We start from the raw sequence: 22,172 nt of genomic DNA, 5'->3' as shown, positions 1-22,172 counted from the left end.
CTTTGTGTTTAAGGACCCCAGATGTGCAGAAATAGATTAATCCTAACTTGTGGCTCATGACATACTACTATGACATACTACCACGCACGGTTCACTTTTGCTTATGTTTTAATTAATATAACAAACACTCGTGAACTTGCCACCTAGCTCAGTGACTAGATTGTAAATAAAGTATTATTAATTAGAATTAAATAGTAACTAGAAATAAGTTTATTATTAGTAGAATGTAAATGTATTAGTTAATATCAAGAGATAAACTATTATCAATCAGAATATAAATATTAAACTGAAATACATTATTAATAAGCATAATACAATAAGGTTTCTAATTAATAAATGTAAGTCAATTAATCCAGGGGGCTTCCCAGATGGCGCAGTGGTACAGAATCTGCCTGGCAAGCAGGAGACATGGGTTCGCTCCCTGGGTCGGGAAAAGTCCCTGGAGTAGGAAGTGACCTGCTCCAGTATTCTTGCCTGGAAAATTTCATGAACAGAGGAACCTGGAGGGCTACAGTCCACGAGGTCTCAGAGTTGGACATGACTGAGCACACAGGAGATTAAATTAATTCAGAGTCACAAAATAAATCCCTGTGGGCTTACTACCTAACTCAAGGACGTCAATGCTACCAACATCTTGCATCTACCTGGATGGGTCCCCTTATCCCATCCTCCACATCGCCTCTAGATGAACATTATCCTGAATTTTGGGTTAATTATCCCCTGGTATTTTTAAAAAGTTGTTTTATGTGTATGTGTAGGCCTAAACAAGGTATTGTTTGGTCTCAGCTGGCTTTGAACTTGGGTTGAAATGCAGGTTGTTCTAAGTGGTTCCTCCTCATGGGCCCCAGGGGCTGCAGCTGCTCCAGGAGACACACTGGAAAGCACATTTTGTTGTGCAGCTTAGAAACCATCCCTGCTAATGGCTCTGCCCATGCCTTCCCCCTGCAGCTCTGGACAGAAGCTGTTGCAAACGGGCATAGCCATGCAGGGCTCTGGGCTGTGCCAACCAGCCGGCAGGCCCAGCAGCCCTGCCCCTTGGACATATCCTCTGCGGGTGGGGTAGGAAATGTGAACTGGGTCCCTTGGGGAGACTGTGTGGGTGGAGGGGCGGTACCAAGAGTAGAAGCAGGCCTGGGGTTAAGTCTTAGTTTTTCTAGGAATTAGCAACGGAGGGCGGCAGGCAGCAGAGATAAATTTGAGTGGGTCCTTTTCTGGGCCTTGGGCTCATTATGAGTGAAATGGCAGGGATGGACCTCAATGGCCTGGCAGCCCCTTTCCCAGCTTGGCTACCCTGTTACACTGAGTCAGCTTCTCAGGTCAAAGAAGCTTCTTCATGCATAGTCTTGAATTCTCTGAAAAGCTTGTGAAAACCCTAGGGAATAGAATTACAAATTTACAGCTAGAAGAAGCATTAAATTCCAGAAAGAACTACCATCCCCTTAACCACTGGGAAGAGACCAGAAGGCAGGATTCCACTCTGTCTCCAAAAGCACCAGGAAAAATCTTCCTGTGAGAGGACCCTCTGTTTGTACCCACCAGCCCGAGTGCCCCACTCCCAGCCTCTGTGAAAATCAGTCACAACTCCCACTGGACGTTATGGCCAGCTACCCGAGTGTCTTCTCACTTAGGCTGTCAGATCTCATGGGGCAAGGCTGTACTGGCTGCTGTTCCCCACTTTTAGGACCATGTCAAGCGTATGATAGGCATCCTGAGTGGATGTCTGCTGAATGAATGAGAGAATGCACAAATGAATGAGTGAATGGATGAATGAGTGAGTGAATACATGAATGAGTGAATGAATGAAAGTATCATCAAAACGGAAATTTAAAAGCTACTGACATGACCTTGACGGTTGTAGTTGGGGCGGGGAGGGAGGGAAAGGCCTGTTCACTGACCACCTCTCCAGATGTCGTGGGCCACAGTGATGCTGAGTGCTCACCTTTGTGCACAGTAACTCTCTGGGGAATCAATCTTAGAACATTCCAGACCAGGACAGTAGGGCAGCCCTGCGGGCCAGAGCCATAGTTGATGGATGAATGACACGCTATACCGCTTTCCACAAAGAGTAAATAACCACTTAATGCAATGGCTTAACGATACCCTGATCTGGGCCTGATATGTTATAGGTAAGGTGACCATGTAAAATTCATCTTTCAGTTGAGGACAGGTTGAGAGTAAAGAGGAGAGCTCTTGATAATTACGCTGGAAACATGGACCTGGGCACAACAGGAGGTGGTCACACTCAGTGTGTCCTCCCCCACTTCCCATCATCTAATCCTCACAGTCCCTTGGGAGATAAACCTTCTGCAGATGTAGAACATGAGTGCCAGGGTCACAGTGCAGGAGGAGACTGGACATTGCGCCTCTTGTTGCCTCATTAAATGTCCTTTCCACTGATACCCACCCAAAAGATGTATAGGATGTGAATGACTGGGTCTGCACAGCCATTGTGGCTTTGGTTGTGTATCTACACAAGGTTTTTATGTCTTGGCAAACCTGCCCCCTTCTCATACCCTAGAATTACTGATTTCAAATCTCTAGGATCAGAGTCAAAACATCTACATTGCAATCAGCTTCTCCGGGAGACTCTGATGGAGAACCCAGATCGAAAAAAAACTGCTTTAGACAATGAGTCCGTGGACCCATCACAGAAATGAAATGTTTGGGGAAGTTCTTAACCTTTTGATGTTGATGTCAAGGAAAAAAAAATCCCTCTCCTCCAACTCAAGGGTGGCACGTTTTGGGGGCCAGCATCAGAGGCGGATGGTCTGGGCTCGCTGGCTGGCAGATCTGAGTCAGTGTAGTCTCTGGGAGTCACCCAGGGCATCTGATTAGGAGACAGAAGGAAGCTGCTGGAATCTCCTTGCCTGAAGGTCTTTAAGAACAGGAAAGGCACCTGTCTGGGCTGGTGTGGGTGGCAGTGGGGGCGAGAGTGCTGTCAGTCACTCACTGCCATTCTCCGCACACCCCAGAAACTATCTTTTGACAATTCATTTAGGTGCCATTGGCAGAGAAGGTACTGAGAACAGTTGGACTTTGCCCGTGGACAGCAGTATGCCTTAGAGGCCAGGAAGGCTGGATGTGTTTGGAGATTCACAATCTGAGCAGCACAGACTCCATGTTCATGATCCTCCTTCAAGCCCTTCCAAATGCTCAGGCTACTTCCCCTCCCCATGACCTTGACTTTGCATCGATTTCCCAAACACACATATCTGTATTCAAACCACTGACATTTGATCAAGCCAGTCTGTTATGAAGGACACAGACAGACTCTTCACCATCATTAAAATAGATATTGAGGATTGAATGATCTTGGTCCCACTGGGGGTGCGATAAATCTCCAAGCAGGTTGTGTGTGAATTCCTTCAGGCTGGACCACCAGTGGCCAGCACGATTGAGGGACAGCCCCAATTCTTCCTGCGAATTAAAACTCTGCCTTCTGATGGTGATGCCCAAGGCCTAGCCTTTGTTCTGCCTCCAAAGCCATCGATAAGGCCACAGACTTTTCATGTGACAGCTTTTGAAGTATTTGAAAGGCACTTGTTACGTCTTCCTCAAGGCTTCCCACCTTCAGCTCTGGTTGTAAGCAAAGAGAGTGAATCAATGTTCATGAGTCACGCCTCCTGGTGGAGGAAGGTAAGAGCCTGCAGGACAAGAAGAACTGGCTGTAAGATGTATTCTTCTACAACCCTTTGGTTCCAAAGTCTCAATGTTGCTGAACATCTCTGGGTACCTTGAAACCTCACAACAGACCCCCTCTGGCTTTTTACTATTGGTCATGTATTTGGTGCTCACAGACCTAGCAAGTATGGTGGTGGGCTCCAAGGGTGTAATAGTAATAGTCCATCAGACCCCTGTCCTGATGGAGGTTGCAGTCTTGTGGAGACTACAGAAAGTAAAGAGACAGAGATGGTTATGCAGTGGTGTGACTGCTACAGTAATCACACAGGCTCAGGATGCCCTTAGCCAGCTGGGTGGTCAGGTGAGCTCTCCTGAGGATTGACCTTGGAGGATGAGGAAGAGAGAGGCTGGTGGTTAGGGAGGGAAGACTGTCCCAGGGACGGCAGCTGCTGGGACAGGACCCCTCATCTAGCTGTAGAATTTGTCATGAGCCCAGAGGATGGATGGGATTTCATGGGAGATGCGAGCATCAGTGTGGCTTGGTTCATGCGTGAGGTGTGAGCTGTGGACCAGTGTTGGGTCCGTGGAAGGAGAATCATCCTGAATTTTTATCTAGGTAGGAAGGCTCAGCTAAAACCCCATGGCAGGCCTGAGCCAAGGGTAGCAGGATAGGTTATAGCAGGGGTCCCCAACCTCTGGGATGTAATGCCTGATGATCTGAGGTGGATCTGATGTAATAATAATAGAAATAAAGTGCCTAATGAATGTAGTGCACTGCAATCATTCTGAAACCATCCCCCCACCCCCGGTTTGTGGACAAATTGTCTTTCACGAAACTGGTCCCTGATGCCAAAAGTGTTGGGGACCGCTGGTCTAGGACAGAGAGGCAGGCAGAGAAAGCTATTTGTAGGGTTGGGGTGTCCATGAAATTGGGGAAACTGGTTTAGCCATGGAGTTGGCGTGAGGGGTGTCATTTAATGGGAGACCAGATGGACCGCCCTCCATCTCTCTCTCCTACACTTGTCTGCAAGTCTTCACTCTGTTGAACCAATGAAACAGCAGCATTTTGAGATTCATTTGTGTTAATTCCACCCTTGGTATGACCTTCTAGTGTCAGTTTGTTTCTCCTCTGGTTCTCCACCAAGATCCTCAGTCTGAAGGGCATGGGGAGTTGATGACAAGTTGAGCCCCTGGGCTGAGGGGGGAGGCCTGCCAGAAACTGGGGGCCTGACCAAGCGAGAAGGCTGGGCAGGGTGTTCAGTGTGTCCCAGAAGAAACCCAGCAGCTTCCGGGTGGGGTCCCAGCCCTTCTAGAGACATCTCTCTCTCTCTTTTTAAAAAATCCTTATTTATTTGGCTGTACCAGGTCTTAGTTCAGCACGTGGGATCTTTAGTTGCAGCATGTAGGATCTAGTTCCCTGACTAGGAATTGAACCTTGGCCCCCTGCACTGGGGGCTTCCCTGGTAGCCCAGCTGGTAAAGAGTCCACCTGCAATGCAGGAGACCCCAGTTTGATTTCTGGGTCAGAGAGATCCGCTGGAGAAGGGATAGGCTACCCACTCCAGTTTTCTTGGGCTTCCCTGGTGGCTCAGCTGGTAAAGAATCCTCCTGCAATGCGGGAGAACTGGGTTCCATCCCTGGATTGGGAAGATCCCCTGGAGAAGGGAACGGCTACCCACTCCAGTATTCTGGCTAGAGAATTCCATGGACTGTATAGTCCATGGGGTCACAAAGAGTCGGACACAGCTGAGCGACGTTCACTTTGCCCTGCGCTGGGAACACAGAGGTCTTAGCCAGTGGACCACCAGGGAAGTCCCTGGAAGCATCTCCTCTGACTCTCCCTTCTCTCCCTCAGCCCCTGACGCCCCCTACACCCACTGGAAGCAGACCGTCTTCTACCTGGAAGATTACCTCACTGTACGGAGGGGGGAGGAGATTTACGGGACTATATCCATGAAGCCAAATGCCAAAAACGTGGTGAGTGCTGAGGCCTGGGGGTTGGGGGTGGGAGGGTGGCACAGAGAGGAGGAGGGACATGGAGGGGGGGTTCCCCCACTGGCTGGCAGGGACCTGGGCACCTTGTGCACAATCAGGAAAGTTACAGGGGAGGCGGTAGAAAGGCAGGTGTGCATGTGATGGCATCCTAGAAACACCCTAATGTGGACCCCTTAAAACTGGAGAATTGGAACCCTCCTGCAGGCCCCCCTGGGACCCTCTCTGCCCTGAGGGCAGCTTCCAGCTCTTGATGAGAGGGGATTCATGAGCAGAGGCTGTGGCCATGGGTTTCGCCTGGTTTGGGATGAGCTGAGCCAGGAAACCACCGTGTCTGGTGGCCTGGAAGACAAGTTCGCATTCCTCCAGCTGGCTGGTGGGCTGGACCGTGTGGTTCTCTTTGCCCTCCTCCCCACCCCCACACTCCCCGGGTTCGGGCACGTGCCCTGCAAAAGCCGAGGGCGGGATTCTGGGGCCCCTGCCTCTGAGACACAACTGCTCCACTCCTCCCGAGATGAAACTGGAGGGGACATCTCTATATTCTAACAGGAAGGATTTAGGTTAGAAACCAACGACTTTCCCAAGAGGATGAGGCTCCGGAAGAGGCTCGTGAGGGCTGTTTGTGGGGTGTTCTGAGTTGGAAACCCTTAGCAGCTCAGATGCGCCAGGCCCTCCGCCTGCGGGGAGGGGCGTGGTCCCAGAGCTCCTTGGCGCTGACGCCCCGACTCCTCCTCCTTTGCAGCGAGACCTCGATTTCACAGTAGACTTGGATTTTAAGGGACAGCTGTGCGAAACATCTGTATCTAATTACTACAAAATGCGTTAGCACACGTGGGAGGCTGCAGAGAGCGAGCGAGCCAGCCCGGAAACTCGCCTCCATCTGCGGCTCGGCCACCAGGGACCCTGTTTGCAGGACGACACGATCCATCCTGGAGTGCCCTCGAGACTGGTGAACTCCGCCGGCCTCCCGAGGGCCCTGCCCCTGGACCAAGGGCCCCCAGCCCCTCGGCTCTGCTCCGGGGGGCCCTTCTCAGAGGCTCTGTTGTCCCTACCTTGAGCCACGGCCAGCGCGGCAGCCGGGCCCCGATGGAGGAGTCCACGCGTGTCCCCATCGTCCTCCTTAACCGTGACTCTCGGATCCTCAAGTTTTGCATGCTGCAGGCATCTAGGTCAGACTGCTTCTCTAGAACCTGGAGACTAGTGTCTTTGATAGCATAAGTCAGACTCTGTGCGTGCGGCGGTGCGCGTGTGCGGACAGCATCCCGGTTAGTTACTTTATCCCGCGCACCTGTATGTGTGTGCAGATACAGTCAAGCGGGTGACGTCTGTGTTCATCACAGGAGTGTGTGTGCGTGTGTGTGTGTGCGCGTGCGTAGAATATATATTACTCTCAGAGGAGATTCTGTTGCTTTCCAATAGAAATTTGTTTGTGATTAGTTCTCTCCTGTCCCCAGCCCTTCCCAGCTATGAAACATTCTCTGTATTAGCTCCGGTCTCCTTTTGACTAGACTGTGGCTCCGAACCCTGGGCATAGGACCACGCACTCCGTGGGCGCTCAATAAATGCACATGAGAGTGAAGGGATGGGGCGGCTGCATTCCTGGTGCTCTGGGGGTGTGCGGGGGCGGTGCGTGAGGAGGTCAGAGGCCACAGTGGAACAGAAAATCCAATGGTGCTGCTCTCAGAAGGAAGGCAGCTGCTTGGTGAGGGAGCCGTGAAGCTAGGACCTGCCTGAGGGCATCTCCCCTGTGACCCTCGGGGGTGGGAGGAGGGTTCTGGAGTAGGGGTCAGGGGACATGAGCTAACATCCAGTCCTCTGGAATGGGAGCCCAGATGTAGCCTGGAGAGGGACCAAGATCAGGGGCAAGAAAGGCTGGGAGGGTCCAGAGGAGGCAGGAGGTGCCGGCTGAGCTCTTGCTTCTGGGCTGGGGTTTCTGGATGGCAGTGTCCGGGAAAATGACCGCTGATTCCAGTGGCAGTGGACCTGCCCTTTCACTCTGTGTGTGCCGAGTCTCTCAGTCCTGTCTGACTCTTTGCGACCCCATGGACCGTAGCCCACCAGGCTCCTCTGTCCTTGGGATTCTCCAGGCAAGAATAGTGGAGTGAGTTGCCATTTCCCATTCCTGGGGATCTTCCCGACCCAGGGACTGAACCTGTGTCTCTTATGTTTCCTGCATTGACAGGCAGGTTCTTTACCACTAGAGCTTCTGCATGCACGCTGGCTTCCCTGAAGCCCTAAGGGTTGAGCACAGGGCCCCCCTCACCCCTCCACTTTGGTAGCTGAGCCTCTGGGTCCCCGGGATGGGGGAGGAGGAGAGGGGTCATGGAGGAGCCACCCCATCTCCAGGCCTGCTCAGGTGCCCTCTGCACACCACCCTCCCCGGCCCCCCACACCCACCCTGTGCTCAGTCCTCTGCCCTTCCTGCTGGGGAGGCCTCTCTTTATAACTAGAGACAAATACCGTGCATGCAAATCATGGAATGTTTTTGTCATAATTTTGGACAAGAAAAATAAGAGAAACTTAACTCAAGGACAATAGTGAGAGTGTTCAAAGAAGGAAGGGGGTCAAGGAAGGACCGGGGGTGGGGTCCCCCAGAGGGCACTCAAGAGGAACCCACTGTGGTGGGGGTATGGGAGTAGGCAATCCTGTCCATCCAGCTTTGGAGCATTCCATCCATGGTCCACGGGGTCAAATCCTCCATGGCCTCCGAGACCCAGCAAGGAGGATGCACTTCTGGGAGCTCCAGGCCTCTGGGGGGGCTGCAGGCTTCCCTGACATCCCTGGGGGCCCGGAAGGGAGGTCCATGCTGAGCAAAGAACCCGCAGTATTTCGGGCCTCTCCAGCCACCAGCCAAGAAGTGGGCACCCTAGAGGCCTCCCTGAGCCCTGGGTCTTCAGCGCCTGCTGCATCAGCTCCTGGGGCTTCAAGAGTGAAGCCTGGGGGACATGAAGGAGCACATCCACAGCAGCCCCCTCCCTCCTGCCCGTGGGAGCGCTGCAGTGGGACTGCCATCTCCCCTAACTCAGCGGGAAACAAGCAGTGTCCACTCTGAGCACGTTCTGCAGGGGATGAGCTCTCAGCTTGACCTCGGGGATGCCATGGAGATCACTTCACTTGTCAAACCTGTTTTCCCCAACTCTGCCTCCCTCTCTCTTTCCTTCTTCCTTTCTTCCTTGTTTTCCTTCCCTCCTTTCTCTCTCCCTCCTTCCCTTCCTTCATTCCTACCTTCCTTTTTCCTTCCATTCTTTTGAGAAGGTACAAAACCCAGTAGTGACTTTCTCCATGTCTCTCTCCTCCCTCTCCAGGGAACTTCCCCATTCCATCCCCACCCCACTTCCCAGGCCTGCAGCCGCGATGCGCCTTTTTTGGTCTGATTTGGGCTTGCTTGTACACGGGCCCCTCACTGCTTGCTCTGAGGTCCACTGAGGTCCAGGTTCCCCACGGGACCACAAGCTTCAAGGGCGGAGACCTTTCTCTTTCTGCCCGTATTTCCCCTGGACAGAGTGGGGTTGCAGGTGGGAGTCCATGTGGGGACAGCAGACCGGCTTGACTCTCTCAGTACGTGCCCCAGAGCCACTCAAGGGCTCCAGGCTCCTGTCCCTTCCATCTGTGCCCCTCAGGAGATGCCCATCTCCCCTTTGCCAGGCCCTACTTTGTCCTGTCTCTGCGGCCTTCCTCTCCTCTGGGCACCACACTTAGCACCTCGGGACGGTCCTCCGGTCAGGAGTGTGTCCCTGGCCTACTGGCTGATTCAGATCCTTGGGTTTTGCTCTGCTTTATCTCCTATCTTTTTTAAAAATATTTATTATTTATTTACTTTTGACTGTGCTGGGTCTTCATTGCTCCACACGGGTTTTCTCTAGCTGCGGGAGTCAGGACTACTCTCTAGCCGTGGTGCATGAGCTTCTCATTGCGGTGGTCCCTCTTGCTGCAGTGCGTGGGCTCTAGTCACACAGGCTCAGTAGTTGTGGCTCATGGGCTTAACTGCCCTTCAGCATGTGGGAGCTTCCTGGACCAAGAATCGAACATGTGTCCCTTGCATTGGCAGGTGGAGTCTTAACCACTGGACCACCAGGGAAGACCTATCTCCTATCATTAAGTCTTAGGTCCCACACAGGGTGGGAGCTCCATCTTGTTCTCTCCACCTTCTCTACTGCATGGAGGGTCCCCAGGCTGGTTTCTTGAATTCCCTTCCTAAAGACAGATTTTTCCGAATCCCTGCTCCCCACCTGGCATTTTGAATGGCACCTGCCCACATGCCTTGGTTTCTGAGTGCAGCCCCACCTGTGAAGCCTCCTACCTCACCTTAGACCCTTGGGTGTATTGGGCTCAGACCCTTGTCTGTAGTCCTGGGACCACTGGGATGAGCCTGGCTTCCTAAGGCTGGGCGGTCTGACCACAGTGGACATGCCGGCCCCATGTCCAGAGCCATCCAGGCTGCTCTGCCCCCATCCCATTGGAAGCAATCAGCCCACATTCAGTTGAGACCCAGACACAACCTGTTCAGTGAGCTGAAATTCAGCCGAAAAAACATGTATTGTGAAAGTCACGGGCTCCAGGCTCAGCCAGATGCTGGCAACAGAGTCCACAGCCTCATGCCTGCCCTCGGGGCTCCCGGTCTGCACCGCCTGCTGGTCAGTCTCTAGGTGGGCAGGGCCTGCTCCTTTCTGAAAAGAAACAGGGTCCCTCAGCCACTCTTCCTAAGCACACCCCCTCTCTGTAAACCCCCCAGTCTTGACCCCTCGGCAGGTGATGCGAACTGTGTCTGGGTCGTGGTGAGGCAGGCTGCCTCCCTAGCTGGTCCAGAAAGAGATCACGCTGAATTTGCCTGCTTCCGCAAACCCTCACAGGGGCCCAGGCTGTCACGTTCAGAGAAGGAGGCCCAAGCCCCTCTTGTATCCATCCTATCGAGAGATGATGTCTCACTGTGGAAGTGAAGAGGGTCTTTACCAACCTCTAGGCTGCAGCCAATGTCTCGGCCTCAAGGGCAGCCAGAGTCCACAGGACAGAAGAGGCCCGTAGGGTTCTGGGTCAAGGACTCAGGCCCCTGTGGACCCCTGGTCTGAAGGCAAGCATCCATCCTTGGACAACTTTGCCATGTGACAGAGGTTTGGAGCCAAACCACCCAGTCAAACCCCGGTGCTGCTGCTTGCTAACTATGTGAGTCTGGGCCAGGCACCACACCTCCCCGAGACTCCAAGGAAATCAACTGAAAGAACTGGAAAACACATCTGGAAACTGAAAGTACGGTGGACATTCCAGTTATGGTTGCTATAGTAATAACATTTCTGCCTGCATTCCAGCCCTGACACTGAGAAGCGTGGCCAGGTGCCAGCGCCTGAGGCCTGTGGGCCTCTGAAGGTCCCCGGGGAGCAGTAGGCACTGCATCCATGGTCAGCAGCTGGCCAGATCCTGGGGCTACGGGCTTAGGCCCAGGGATCAGGGCAGCCCTGCAGGTGACACCCATGTAGACTCTTGCCAGAAGCCCTGGGCAGGAGTGGCCTGCATGGTGACTGTGCTCATTAGCTCGTTAAAGGCTTCACATGTGTCTTGCTGAGATCTTGATGTTCATCTCCCAGCTCCCCGGCAGGCAGTGACCGCCTGGCATCAAGACATGCATGGCCTTCCATTAGAGCTAAATGCTACTCTGTCACTGAGGTGTCACGGCCCTGCCTGGGGTGCTCTTTGCAGACCCCCGCTTCTGGCTCTCTACCTGCATTTCCAAGAACCTCCTGGAGACCCACCTGGCCTAGGGCTTGGTTTGCATGGAGAAGAGCAGTGGAAACCTGCAGCATCCACTTCACTTTGGAATTCAACACACACTGCTTCTCCCAGGAAAAGTCATATTTGGTTTGGGCTAATAATACAAGATTCTATTTGGCGGTAGGCAGGGGCGGGGCTCCAAAATCACTGCAGATGGTGACTGTAGCCATGAAATTAAAAGATGCTTGCTCCTTGAAAGAAAAGCTATGATAAACCTAGACAACATATTAAAAAGCAGAGACATTACTTTGCTGACAAAGGTCCATCTAGTCAAAGTTACAGTTTTTCCAAGAGTTGTTGTACGGATGTGAGAGTTGGACCATAAAGAAGGCTGAGAGACAAAGAATTGATGCTTTCAAACTGTGGTGCTGGAGAAGACGCTTGAGACTCCTTTGGATGGCAAGGAGATCAAACCAGTCAATCCTAAAGGAAATCAGCCCTGAATATTCATTGGAAGGGCTGATGCTGAAGCTCCAATACTTTGGCCACTTGATGCAAAGAGCCGACTCATTGGAAAAGACCCTGATGCTAGGACAGATTGAGGGCAGGAGGAGAAGGGGGTATCAGAGGATGAGATGGTTGAAGGGCATCATTGACTAAATGGACATGAGTTTGAGCAAACTGCAGGAGATAGTTAAGGACAGGGAAGCCTGGTGTGCTGCAGGTCACGGGGTGGCAAAGAGTTGGACACAACTTAGCGGCTGAACAACAACAACAAATAATACATCGAGTTGGTTTTATTGGGTACCATTTTCTATGATGGCCAGAGTTAGAGGCTCAAAAGTGCATTCTGGGGACCAGCGAGACCAGACAACCCTATCTTGACTGTGTAACAGCCACAGAAATGCTCCAGAGTTGTCTGGCTACAATGAACAGGAAATAACCAGCCCAATGCCCCACTGTGCCACCATGACGTGGTGAGTTAGGAGAACAGAACAGGAGGGTCCTTCCCTGTGCCCAGGGCTGGAGTGGGCCTCCCAGGAGAACACCTGAGCAGGGAGGAAGGCATGGTCTAGGAATCCTGTTGTTGTTTTTCAGTCACTCAGTTGTGTCCGACTCTTTGCAACCCTGTGGACTGCAGCACGCCAGTCTCCTCTGTCCTTCACTATCTCCCAGAGTTTGTTCAAACTCGTGTCCATCGAGTCGGTGATGCCTTCCAACCATCTCATCCTCTGACACCCCCTTCCCCTCCTGCCTTCAATCCTTCCCAGCATCAGGGTCTTTTCCAATGAGTCCTGTGTGATCACCAAACGTGGAAGTCCTGCCTGGGGAGTGGGGTAGGGAGAGAGATACACCCGTGCCTGTGACCTTGGGAGGCTGGCTGTGGCTTCCAGGTCAGGCGTGGGTGCTGGGCCATCCTGAATACAGTGGCTCCAGTCCTGGTCTCAGTTGGACCCAGGAGAGCTACACGAGCAGTCTCTTCCAATTTTCTCGTTCCATCAACTTTTGTCGGTCCCTCTTGAGGAGCAGATGCCAGAAGGAGACTCTCAACAAGGGTGATACATGCTGTGAGGGAGTAGAGACTGTTAGGAGATCAAGAGCCTCTCTGAAGACACAACTTGAAATGGAAACTCAAAAAAGCAGAAGAGGAGGGGATGGTAAGATAGAGGATGCGGTTGGCAGAAGTGACACTTGCTGAGGCCCCACCCAAAGGTGTCCAGAGAGGGAGGCTCATTTGAAAAGAAGAGGAGAGACAAGGGAAAAGCCAAGACTAGGGGAGCGGGGAGAAGGGAGGCCTGGGATGCAGCCAGAGTCCACGGTCCAGAGCCTGTGTCCAGGTCAGGGAGACGTTTTCCTCAGTCAGTGAGAAAGCACTGGGACTTCAATCACGAAAGTGACAGGATAAGGTTTGCAGGCCACACGTGCTCTGAAGCTAATGAGCTCAATTTGGCGGCTGCTTTCCCTACAAAATGGCAATAGGCTTCACTTATTGCTTATTTTGGAAAATCAGCTACAGAAAAGGTACCCGCAAAGTACACTTGGCAGAAGCGCCCCTAGGAGCCCCGGGCGGAGAGTGGAGAGGAGGCTTCTCCGGATGCTGTGGTGGGAAATGGCAGGAGGACAGATGGCTGCCTCACAGGACTGCCTGCTCCCCGGCAGGGAACCTCAGAGGGGCGATTTGTGCGGCTCTGAGATTGTTTGCATCCTCCTTTCTCGTGTCATGTCGTACTGTTCTCCCCATAACGACGGCTCAGAGGATGTAATTGTCTGGGAGGCGGGAGGACGCGAAGGGTCCGAGCCAGGCTGATGTGTGCTCTGGGATTGTTCTGCGGCTGTTTCCAGGGGACCATGACGCCCAGCATCACTTTCCACTCACAGAAAGGACTCTCGAAGCGTCTTTCAGTGGCTCCATGGGTCGTAATGGCTTTCTGACATTATGACGACTGCTTTCTGGCCACGGTTGGTTAGCTCAGCTGGATGGAGCTTGAAGCCAAAGACACAGGCTTCTCAGGCTCCCGCTCAGCTTCGTAGTCATGGATGACACCTTGAACTCCAGGCAGCTTCAGAGTAAACAGAGCTGGGGCTGCAGCCCGGCCCCTCCTCTGGCCACGATTGAGCGCTGCAGTGAGTTACCAGAACTGCTGTCTCCTGGGTGGACCCTTCCTCTGTGAAATGCCATGATGATCACACCTCTGTCCCAGGCTGTTGTGAGCTGACCCAGGAACGCATCCCGCACGGTGAGAGGGTAGCTCCCTGTTCTCAGAAATGAGGGCCCTGGACAAGAATGTGCAGGAGCCCCTGGGAGGGAGAAGCCCCTCCGAGCTGAGCCTCTGTGCACAGTGGGTCAGAGTGCTGCTTCCAGGGGCCGAAGGGCCAAGGCCCACCATCCTCTCTTGCCTGGATGTGACTCTGACAGCTGGCTTGGAGATGCCCAGATTAGAGACAGGGTAGGAGGTCAGAGCAGGGCCAGGGTTTGGAGGACCCCAGGCTGTTCAGTAGGACTCAGGACTGGGGCCACCTGCAGACCTGGAGCCCGTGGTGGTGGGAGGCTCCTGCAGGGTCATCACAGAGGACCCGAGGTCCCCTAAGTCGGGAGGAGCCTGGAGCACAGTGGAGTGTGGACTCCGGGCTGGAGCACCACATTCAACCCCCAGATTCCCCACAACCTCCTGGCTGCGTGACCTGTAGCTTCCATGCCTCAATTTCCTCTACTTGCAAACTGGCGATAACCTTTCCCCTTATGCAGGGACGTTGCTGGAGGTAAGTGGGAGCCGTGACAGGGATGCGGTGAGTGGGCATGGGTTTACTGTCATGACTGTGGTTACAACTGTGGCTCTGACCTGGGTCCACTTGAGCCCCTCCGGGGCTGGGGCACACAGCCTGAGCCCATCTGGCTCCCCATGTCTCCATGTGCCCAGGTGTGGTACCTGCTGTATTATCAGTGTCTGGTCTTGTGTCTCCTTCGACAGTGATCTCCTGGAGGACAGGTTCTGCCTCTCATCAGTGTTTTTGTCCAGTGTCAGGTGTAGGCCATGCCCACCAGAGGTCTTCCAGATGTTCACGAATATTTGCCGAATGAACTGATGAAGACTTATGACCGCGATGCTCCTGTCAGGTGCAAGCACCCATTCTTCCTGCCTTTGGCACCTGCTTGACACATGGCCTTGAGGTCAGCACCATCCCCCTAGGCTTCTGGGTTCTCACTTATGAATAAAGGTGTCGGCCTTGAACAGTCTGCAGGCATCCACTCAGCAGGAAAAGCTGTGATAGCTGATTCTGTAGCTCTATGCCTCTTATTTTGTGGCCCTGGGCTCAGAGATTTCTTTATTGCATTTGTTGCAATATTGCTTCTGTTTTATGTTTTGGTTTTTTGGCCAGGAGATATGTGGGATCTTAAGTCCCTGACCAGGGATCGAACCTGCACCCTTTGCATTGGAGGCGAAGTCTTAAAACCACTGGACCACCAGGAAAGTCCCGGGCTTAGAGCTTTCCAAGGAGATTCTGCTCCAGACTTTTTAGGCGGGAGAGTAGATAGGCTACTGGGAGATCAGGGGTCAGGGTGAGAAATAAAGGCTTGAGGAGGAGAGAAGTTCCCACCAAGACTACAGCACAACAATATCCCACAACTTTGCCAGCATACAGCAGAGGGGGAGGGGATAGCCACGTTGCCAGGTTCCTCCAGGCGTTCAGCTCCTTTATTAGTCTGTGACTCTGCTGAGCCGGGACTATCTCATGGAAAATCATTTTAATAACCGAGAGGAAATGGAATTAAGGATTTGGCTGCTGGCTGGCCAGGGCTGGGCCACTCGCATCCAGCAGGGTGTTAGCTCTGCTTTTGTTGTTGTTGTTCAGTCGCTCAGTCGTGTCCCCTTGGACTGCAGCACGCCAGGCTTCCCTGTCCTTCACTATCTCCCAGAGCGTGCTCAAACTCACGTCCATTGAATTGATGATGCCATCCCATATTTATCGTCTCTGATCAAATTTCTATTCAAGCATCACTCCCACAGCGTTCCCAATGAGTGGCCTCTTGAGAGGCGGTCTTTTGCAGAAGGTGAGGGCAGCCTAGAGGGCAGCAGGGCTGGACAGGTGTCTGAGATCAGGGGAGGCCTGGGAGAGATGACCGTAGACATGCTCACATCTAAACAGCGATCTGGCCCAGACATAAGGTCCCGGTTTGGATGAGCCCCAGCCGCGCTCTGGAGGAGGTCCTCACAGTTCAACAGAAAGGAGGTGGTTCACAGAGGGTGTCGCAGGAGAGACCCGTGAACTCCAAGGCGCCAGGTGGCTGGGGGTTTTCTGCACCTCAGCTACCTGGGGCCAAGATCCTGTTTGTCTGCATCCTGGATCCCCTCAGCTGAGAGCAGCAGCAGCGGCTGATGGCTTTATGGCTGCAACATCCTTGTTCACAGAAACGGCCAGTAACATTCTTTGTTCCCACCATCAGGGGTAGGATAGTTGGGAAGGGAGCCAGGGATGAAATCAGAATGGGTGGAGTGTGTGGATTCATGTGTGTGTGTATGGATGTGAATGTGAGTGTGTGTATGAGTGTGAGTGTGTATGTGTGTGTCCATGTGTGTGCAAAAGAGTGTGTGTGAATGTTTGTGTGTGTGTATGAGTGTATATGTGTGAGAGTGTGAGTGTATGTGTGAGACTGTGTGTGTATGAGTGTGTGTGTGTGTGAGAGACTGTGTATGTGTGTGTGTGAGTATGGGTGTGTGTGAGAGTGTGTGAGTGTGTGTCTATGTGTGTGCAAGAGTGTGTGTATGTGTGTGTATGAGTGTGTTTGTGTGTGTGTGTTTGTGTATGTGTGTGTGTGAGTGTGTATATGTGTATGAGAGAGAACTGTGTGTGTATATGTGTGAGAATGTGTGTGAGTGTGTGTGACTACGTGTGTGTGTATGTGTGTGTGTTTGTGTGTGTGTGTTTGTATGTGTGTGTATGAGTGTGTGTATATGTGTGTGAGAGACTGTGTGTGTGTGAGTGTGTATATGAGTGTGTTTGTGTGTGTATGTGTGTGTATATGAGTGTGTGTGTGTTTGCGTATGTTTGTGTGAGTGTGTCCGCATGTGCTGTAGACCCACAGACACAGGATGAAGGACTGTAGCACTTGAGCCCCGCCTCACCTCCACTCCTCCAAGCGTAGGGCTCACCTACACTGACCATCGTTCAGGTCTGTGATTAGAGGCTCTGCATTTCTGGGGAGGTCTCAGAACACTGTCAGGCAGCTGCTTTGTTAATGACCTGCTGTGTGGACAGAGGAAACCTTTGAAATTCCCTGGAGGAATCCAGACGGAGGTGAGGGCGGAAAGGAGTGTGGAAGATGGAGACAGGCAGATCTGAGACTAGTTCACACACAGGTGGGTTTTCCACTTTCTACTACTCCACACCATTGTTACTGTTGCTAATAATGGTAATATTAAACACATTTAAAAAAAAGAACTTTTAACTTCTAATTAAATTAGAATTTCTTGTGAGGGGACTGGGACAAGCGCTGGTGTTATTTTTTTCTTAGTACTTACCAACCAAGTATGTCGAAAGAAATAATCCACCAGTTATGACAGGTAAAGTAACAAAATGAAACAAGAACTTTAAAATACTAGACAGATACCAAACAATAGCCTCTCCCCACCAAAGAAACATGATGATACTGTTTTAAATATTATTTTTAAATTATTTTTTTAAATGGCAAGCCAAATAAGCCAATTAAAAGAAGAATAAACAAAAGTAAATAAATAGTAAAAATAAAGACAAATCCCCCAGGAGATTTGATGGGCCTCTGAGACTGAGAATGTGGAGCTGGAAGCCTGGCCTTCCTCGTGCAGCTAGAGCAGAGCGGTGGGTGGGCCATTTCCAGCAAAGCATCTCTCTAGATTCAACCACTGCAATCCCTGCAATCCTGGCTGCCTGCCTGCAGGTGGAGGACCTGCTGCAGGGCCTCTTATCAAGCCTCAAAGAAATGACTTTCAGGGATTAGACAGAATATGGCTTAAATTATGGCAGGAGAAAATTGGGTTAGCTCAACCAAAGTGGGCTGAAGCCCCAGAATTATCTGGGGAAGGACTGGGGCCCCTGCTGTGACAGTATCCTGTGAGGGGCTCATGGGGGGCTTATTGGGAGCTGGGGGGCTCTGAAGGGACCAGACAGTAAGGCTGGCTGTGATTACCAGGGCAGCGAGCTGCAGGCTCCTTGTCTGTGACAGGCAGGGGCTTGGTGAGTCCTGCTCTGGGGTCTGCCGGGCCAGGCAGGGAGTGAGCTGGGAGTGAGGGCAGCCCACCCGTGGGATGCTCTCTCTTATCTCCTATGCATTGAGGAGGAAACCCAGACTGCTAGGGCACCCAGCCACTCTCAGGCTGCAGACATCGGAGCCACTGAGCAAAGGGGAGGGATGGGAGATGGGCCTTATGAATGAAAACTGCTCTGGGAGGGGGCAGGAGAGGGGGAAAGGAAAGAAAGAGGATGGGGTGGGCACCAAGGAAGGAAAATGCAGCCTCATCTGCTTGTTTGTGTTTCTTGCATTCAAGATGCTGACTTCTAGCATATTTTTAAATCCATCAGACATGAAAGGCTGGTTTAAATAGATCTGCAGCATGAAGCTGGTGATTTCATTTGCCACGGCGGAGGGGCTGGCAGGATGCTGGCGAAGGCCCAGCGCCTCTCCCTGTGCTGCCGAGGAAGCTGTAGGAACATGAATCTGCGGCGCTTCTAGGCAGGTGCTCTCCCCGCAGACTGAGGGAGGGGGACATGCGCTGGGGGCTAGGGGAAGGTTAGCAGGAAACGGAACTAGAGACATAAATTGGACCTACACTCCTCTGGTCCAGGGAAGCCTCCTGGTTTAACCCATCCTGACCCCTGTTGCACCTTAAAGTGAAAGTCAAAGTCCCTCAGTCGTGTGTGACTCTTTGCAACCTCATGGACTATACAGTCCAAGGAATTCTCAAGGCCAGAATACTGGAGTGGGTAGTCTTTCCCTTCTCCAGGGATCTTCCCAAGCCAGGGATCCAACCCAGGTCTCCCACATTGCAGGTGGATTCTTTACCAGCTAAGCCACAAGGGAAGCCCCCAAATACTAGACTGGGTAGCCTATCCCTTCTCCAGCAGATCTTCCCGACCCAGGAATCGAACCAGGGTCTCCTGCATTGCAGGTGGATTCTTTACTAACTGAGCTATTAGGGAAGCCCTTGTTACACCTTATCCTACAAAGTTTCACTTCAATCTCAGCCCAAAAGAATCCCAGACCCTTGGGGTTGATGGGGGTGGAGGTAGGGGCCTACTAATTCATGGCATCTAGTTTCTCACCTGCACTCCTAAGAGCAGATTTCAACATATCCTTGAATGCCTCTCGTGTTGGAGGGTTCACTACCTCATGAGGCAGCCTGTTCCTCTGCTGGACAGCAGTCACTGGGATAAACTTCCCTGGGATGAGTCACAGCGCTATGCTCTGTTCTGACTGGTTCTAACCTGGTTCTCTGTGTATGATGCCGAAGTCAGCCCCTCACCTCTGAACACAGTTCTCAGCTCCCTCCCCCCCTCCAGTCCTTCTGTGCCAATTCCTAGTTTCCCTACCATAAAAGTACCCCATGAAAGTGAAAGTGTTGGTCACTCAGTCGAGTCTGACTGTTTGAGAATGCATGGACTGTAGCCCACCAGCCTCCTCTGTCCATGGGATTCTCCAGGCAAGAATACTGGAGTGGGTACTCATTCTCTTCTCCAGGGGATCTTCCTAATCCAGGGATTGAACCCAGGTCTCCTGCATTGCAGGCGGATTCTTTACCCTCTGAGCCACCATCAAGGAATCTCAAAATTTACCCCATAAATCTCTGCAAAGCCAAAATATTTCTTGGTGCTAAATTAACATATTTCCTGCTGTAAGAATGCATATTTCCTGATGTGATGAAATTCCAGGAAAGACAAAAGACTTTGCCATTCATTTTTTCTGTCATTCAACAAACTCTGGCCCCTATTTTGGGTCCAGGCTAAGCCTACTGTTGGGATTTGGGGTATGGGAGTCCCCTTATTCCAGGAGCTATCTCCAGGGGGAGAAGCCAAACTCCTAAAAAGAAGGGTGTGCACGGGTGGGCAGGGGCAGCAAGGCTGGCAGAGAGGGCTGGGGTGGGGGTGGATCCAGGTTCTTGGGGGAGGGGAGCTGGGATCGTTGTCACGGTGTTTTTACGACATGCATATACAGTCGAGGGTTTCTAGGTCTTTCCTCCCCTTGGGGCCCTGACACTCAAGGGCTGTCAGCAAGCTTCTTCCCTCTCCTGATCCTCCATTTCCTGACACAGCCTGAGACAAACATCGTGTGTCTTAGAGCCTTGGTGGTTGGCACTGGAGAGAACCAAGATTTCACCCATTCATGGAACATAAACGTTTGTGAAAGAGGTTGTTCAAAAAATATATCGCAGGGAAATGTACACAGTGTACATTTACAGTTTTAACCATTTTCAAATGTACAGTCCCCAAGCATTGATTAGCACATCCACAGCAGTACATGCAGCCATCCTTCCTTACCCTCCAAGGCCAGAACTTGGGCCTCATCGCAGAGCGCAAGTATTTTATAAACCACGCTGGTGAAGATGGTTCTATCTGGAGTGTGGTATTAATATCTAAAATTTTAAATCCACCCATCCACCCAACCAGTGTCTGTTACATGCCAGCTTCTAGTAAATACAAAAGGGAATGAGACCTGAACCCTGCAGGCGGTGAGGTGGGGGGAACCTGGAGTCTGGATGCCAACCCCTGGTCCACCTTCCACGGAGGGCGGGAAGACACAGAGCATTCTGTTCTTAGACGGAATCTCTATCTTGGAGAAATGCAGAGTTTCCTTGTTCTATTTGCCCAGAGACATAGGAAATGCTCTTACCTGAGACCCCAGCTTCTCCCAGTTACCCAGGCATGTGGGATTTCTCTCTTTCCTTTTGTGTTTTGTTCTGATCTCTTCACGAGAGACAGAGGTAATAACTAACATTTGTCTGGAACTTTTTGGTTGACTAAGCACTGTCCCCAAGAGTTCTCTTTTGACTTGTCCACGCCTGCTGAGCATAGCTGGGCAGAAAGAACTCTTTAACAGCCTGGGAAGCTGGGGCTCAGAGCACCAGATGGGTCCAGATTCTGCCCACGGCCACACACACGTCTGCAGGTCCGCACTCTGCACAGGTCTTTAGAGAAAGCATTTGGGAGGGGACCGTCTGGGTGCAGGTGGCTAGTTCCACACCAGGAAAGAAGAGGGCCAGCAGGGAAGCACCTTTTAATGCTCAGAGGCACGAAGCCCAAGTCAAATTGAGCTGTCGAGCTGCCTGTGGGTCATGGATGGATGGCTGCCAATGGGAGCCAGGGCAGCTCAGGGCAATGAGATGGACGCTCTAATGGGCCGCACAGAGTCTCAAAGGCAATCAGAACTCGGCAGCTGGAACACTCCTGAACACTTTGTTTTAGAGCTAGAAGCAGCTCTTCATCGGAACCAGCGGGCACACCCCATGGGCCTACCAGGCCACGAGGGTCCAGGTGACCAGCCGCGTGACCCACCAAGTGCTCGTGATGCTCTGCTCTCAGCTGGATCTTTAGGCAAACGTTGCTGGCCAGTGCGCCCAACGTGAGGCAACAGAGAGAGATGTTTGTGCCCTCACTCTGTATAAATAAACACCAGACAGTAATTTTACAGAGCAGCCTGGCAACCCTTGGCCAAATGTCGCACCAGCACCCCCCTCCTCTGCCCTTGACCTCAGGCTACACGTACTCATTAAACCCCAGTTCCATGGTCACATGATCCAAACTCATTATGAGTCCCCTTGAGTACCACGTTTTAATTCTTTTCGAGTCAAAAAAGATTCCATTCTCTCGGTCCATGTTCTTTGGGCATTTTTGATGAGCAGTGCAGTGCTTTTATGTGTATTATTTATTGTTATAGGTCAGATGGATCCAGTTATAATTCATTATAAAAGCACAGGCCTCACCGGTCCTAGGAGTCCTTATATTTTGGGCAGTGGACTTTCCTGGTGCTGTGACAAGAACCTGCAAGGACCGCTCCTGAATCAGAGCCAAAGCCCCGATAAAGTCTGGCCCCCTGAAGGGGTCAGTCCTTGAACCTGACACAGTCCTGCCCATGGACGACAAGTAGCCCAGCCTATCCCAATGCCGCTCAGTTTCCACACTGACTTTAGGTCCTCTACCGAGCACCATACGGCTTCCCAAACCCCGTCACTTCCAGGAGGCTCTTCCTGTGCAGGGCACTTCGATTGAGTGGCTGCACTGTGTTGTGTGAAGCGTGGAGTTACGATGTTCTTTGTTATTGCCACGGCTGAGGAGCAGTATGTCTATTAATAGAAACATTAATAGGAAGTGGGGAGGTTTAGAAGGCTC

General features: G+C 52.0%; 2 protein-coding genes across 2 annotated transcripts in view; one reads left to right on the top strand and one right to left on the bottom strand.

The window, feature by feature from the left end:
• Window positions 1-7,191, top strand: part of PRMT8 (protein arginine methyltransferase 8) — a 68,268-nt gene extending 61,077 nt beyond the window's left edge. The window contains exons 9-10 of the mRNA XM_081593899.1: window positions 5,476-5,597; window positions 6,355-7,191. Coding sequence (XP_081450025.1) covers window positions 5,476-5,597; window positions 6,355-6,438 — 206 coding nt within the window. The 3' untranslated portion in view covers window positions 6,439-7,191. The remainder of the gene's footprint in view (window positions 1-5,475; window positions 5,598-6,354) is intronic.
• Window positions 7,192-21,596: 14,405 nt separating this feature from the next.
• Window positions 21,597-22,172, bottom strand: part of CRACR2A (calcium release activated channel regulator 2A) — a 152,845-nt gene continuing 152,269 nt past the window's right edge. Inside the window, exon 19 of the mRNA XM_081593892.1 lies at window positions 21,597-22,126. Within this exon, the coding sequence (XP_081450018.1) occupies window positions 22,099-22,126 (28 nt within the window). The 3' untranslated portion in view covers window positions 21,597-22,098. The remainder of the gene's footprint in view (window positions 22,127-22,172) is intronic.

Source organism: Giraffa tippelskirchi, chromosome 4 (genome assembly GCF_054371585.1).
Source record: "Giraffa tippelskirchi isolate mGirTip1 chromosome 4, T2T-mGirTip1v1.2.pri, whole genome shotgun sequence".
In the NCBI taxonomy this organism is placed as follows: Eukaryota; Metazoa; Chordata; class Mammalia; order Artiodactyla; family Giraffidae; genus Giraffa; species Giraffa tippelskirchi.
The sequence above is the reverse complement of the archived record's forward strand: the minus strand, read 5'-3'. Positions and strand labels throughout refer to the sequence as shown.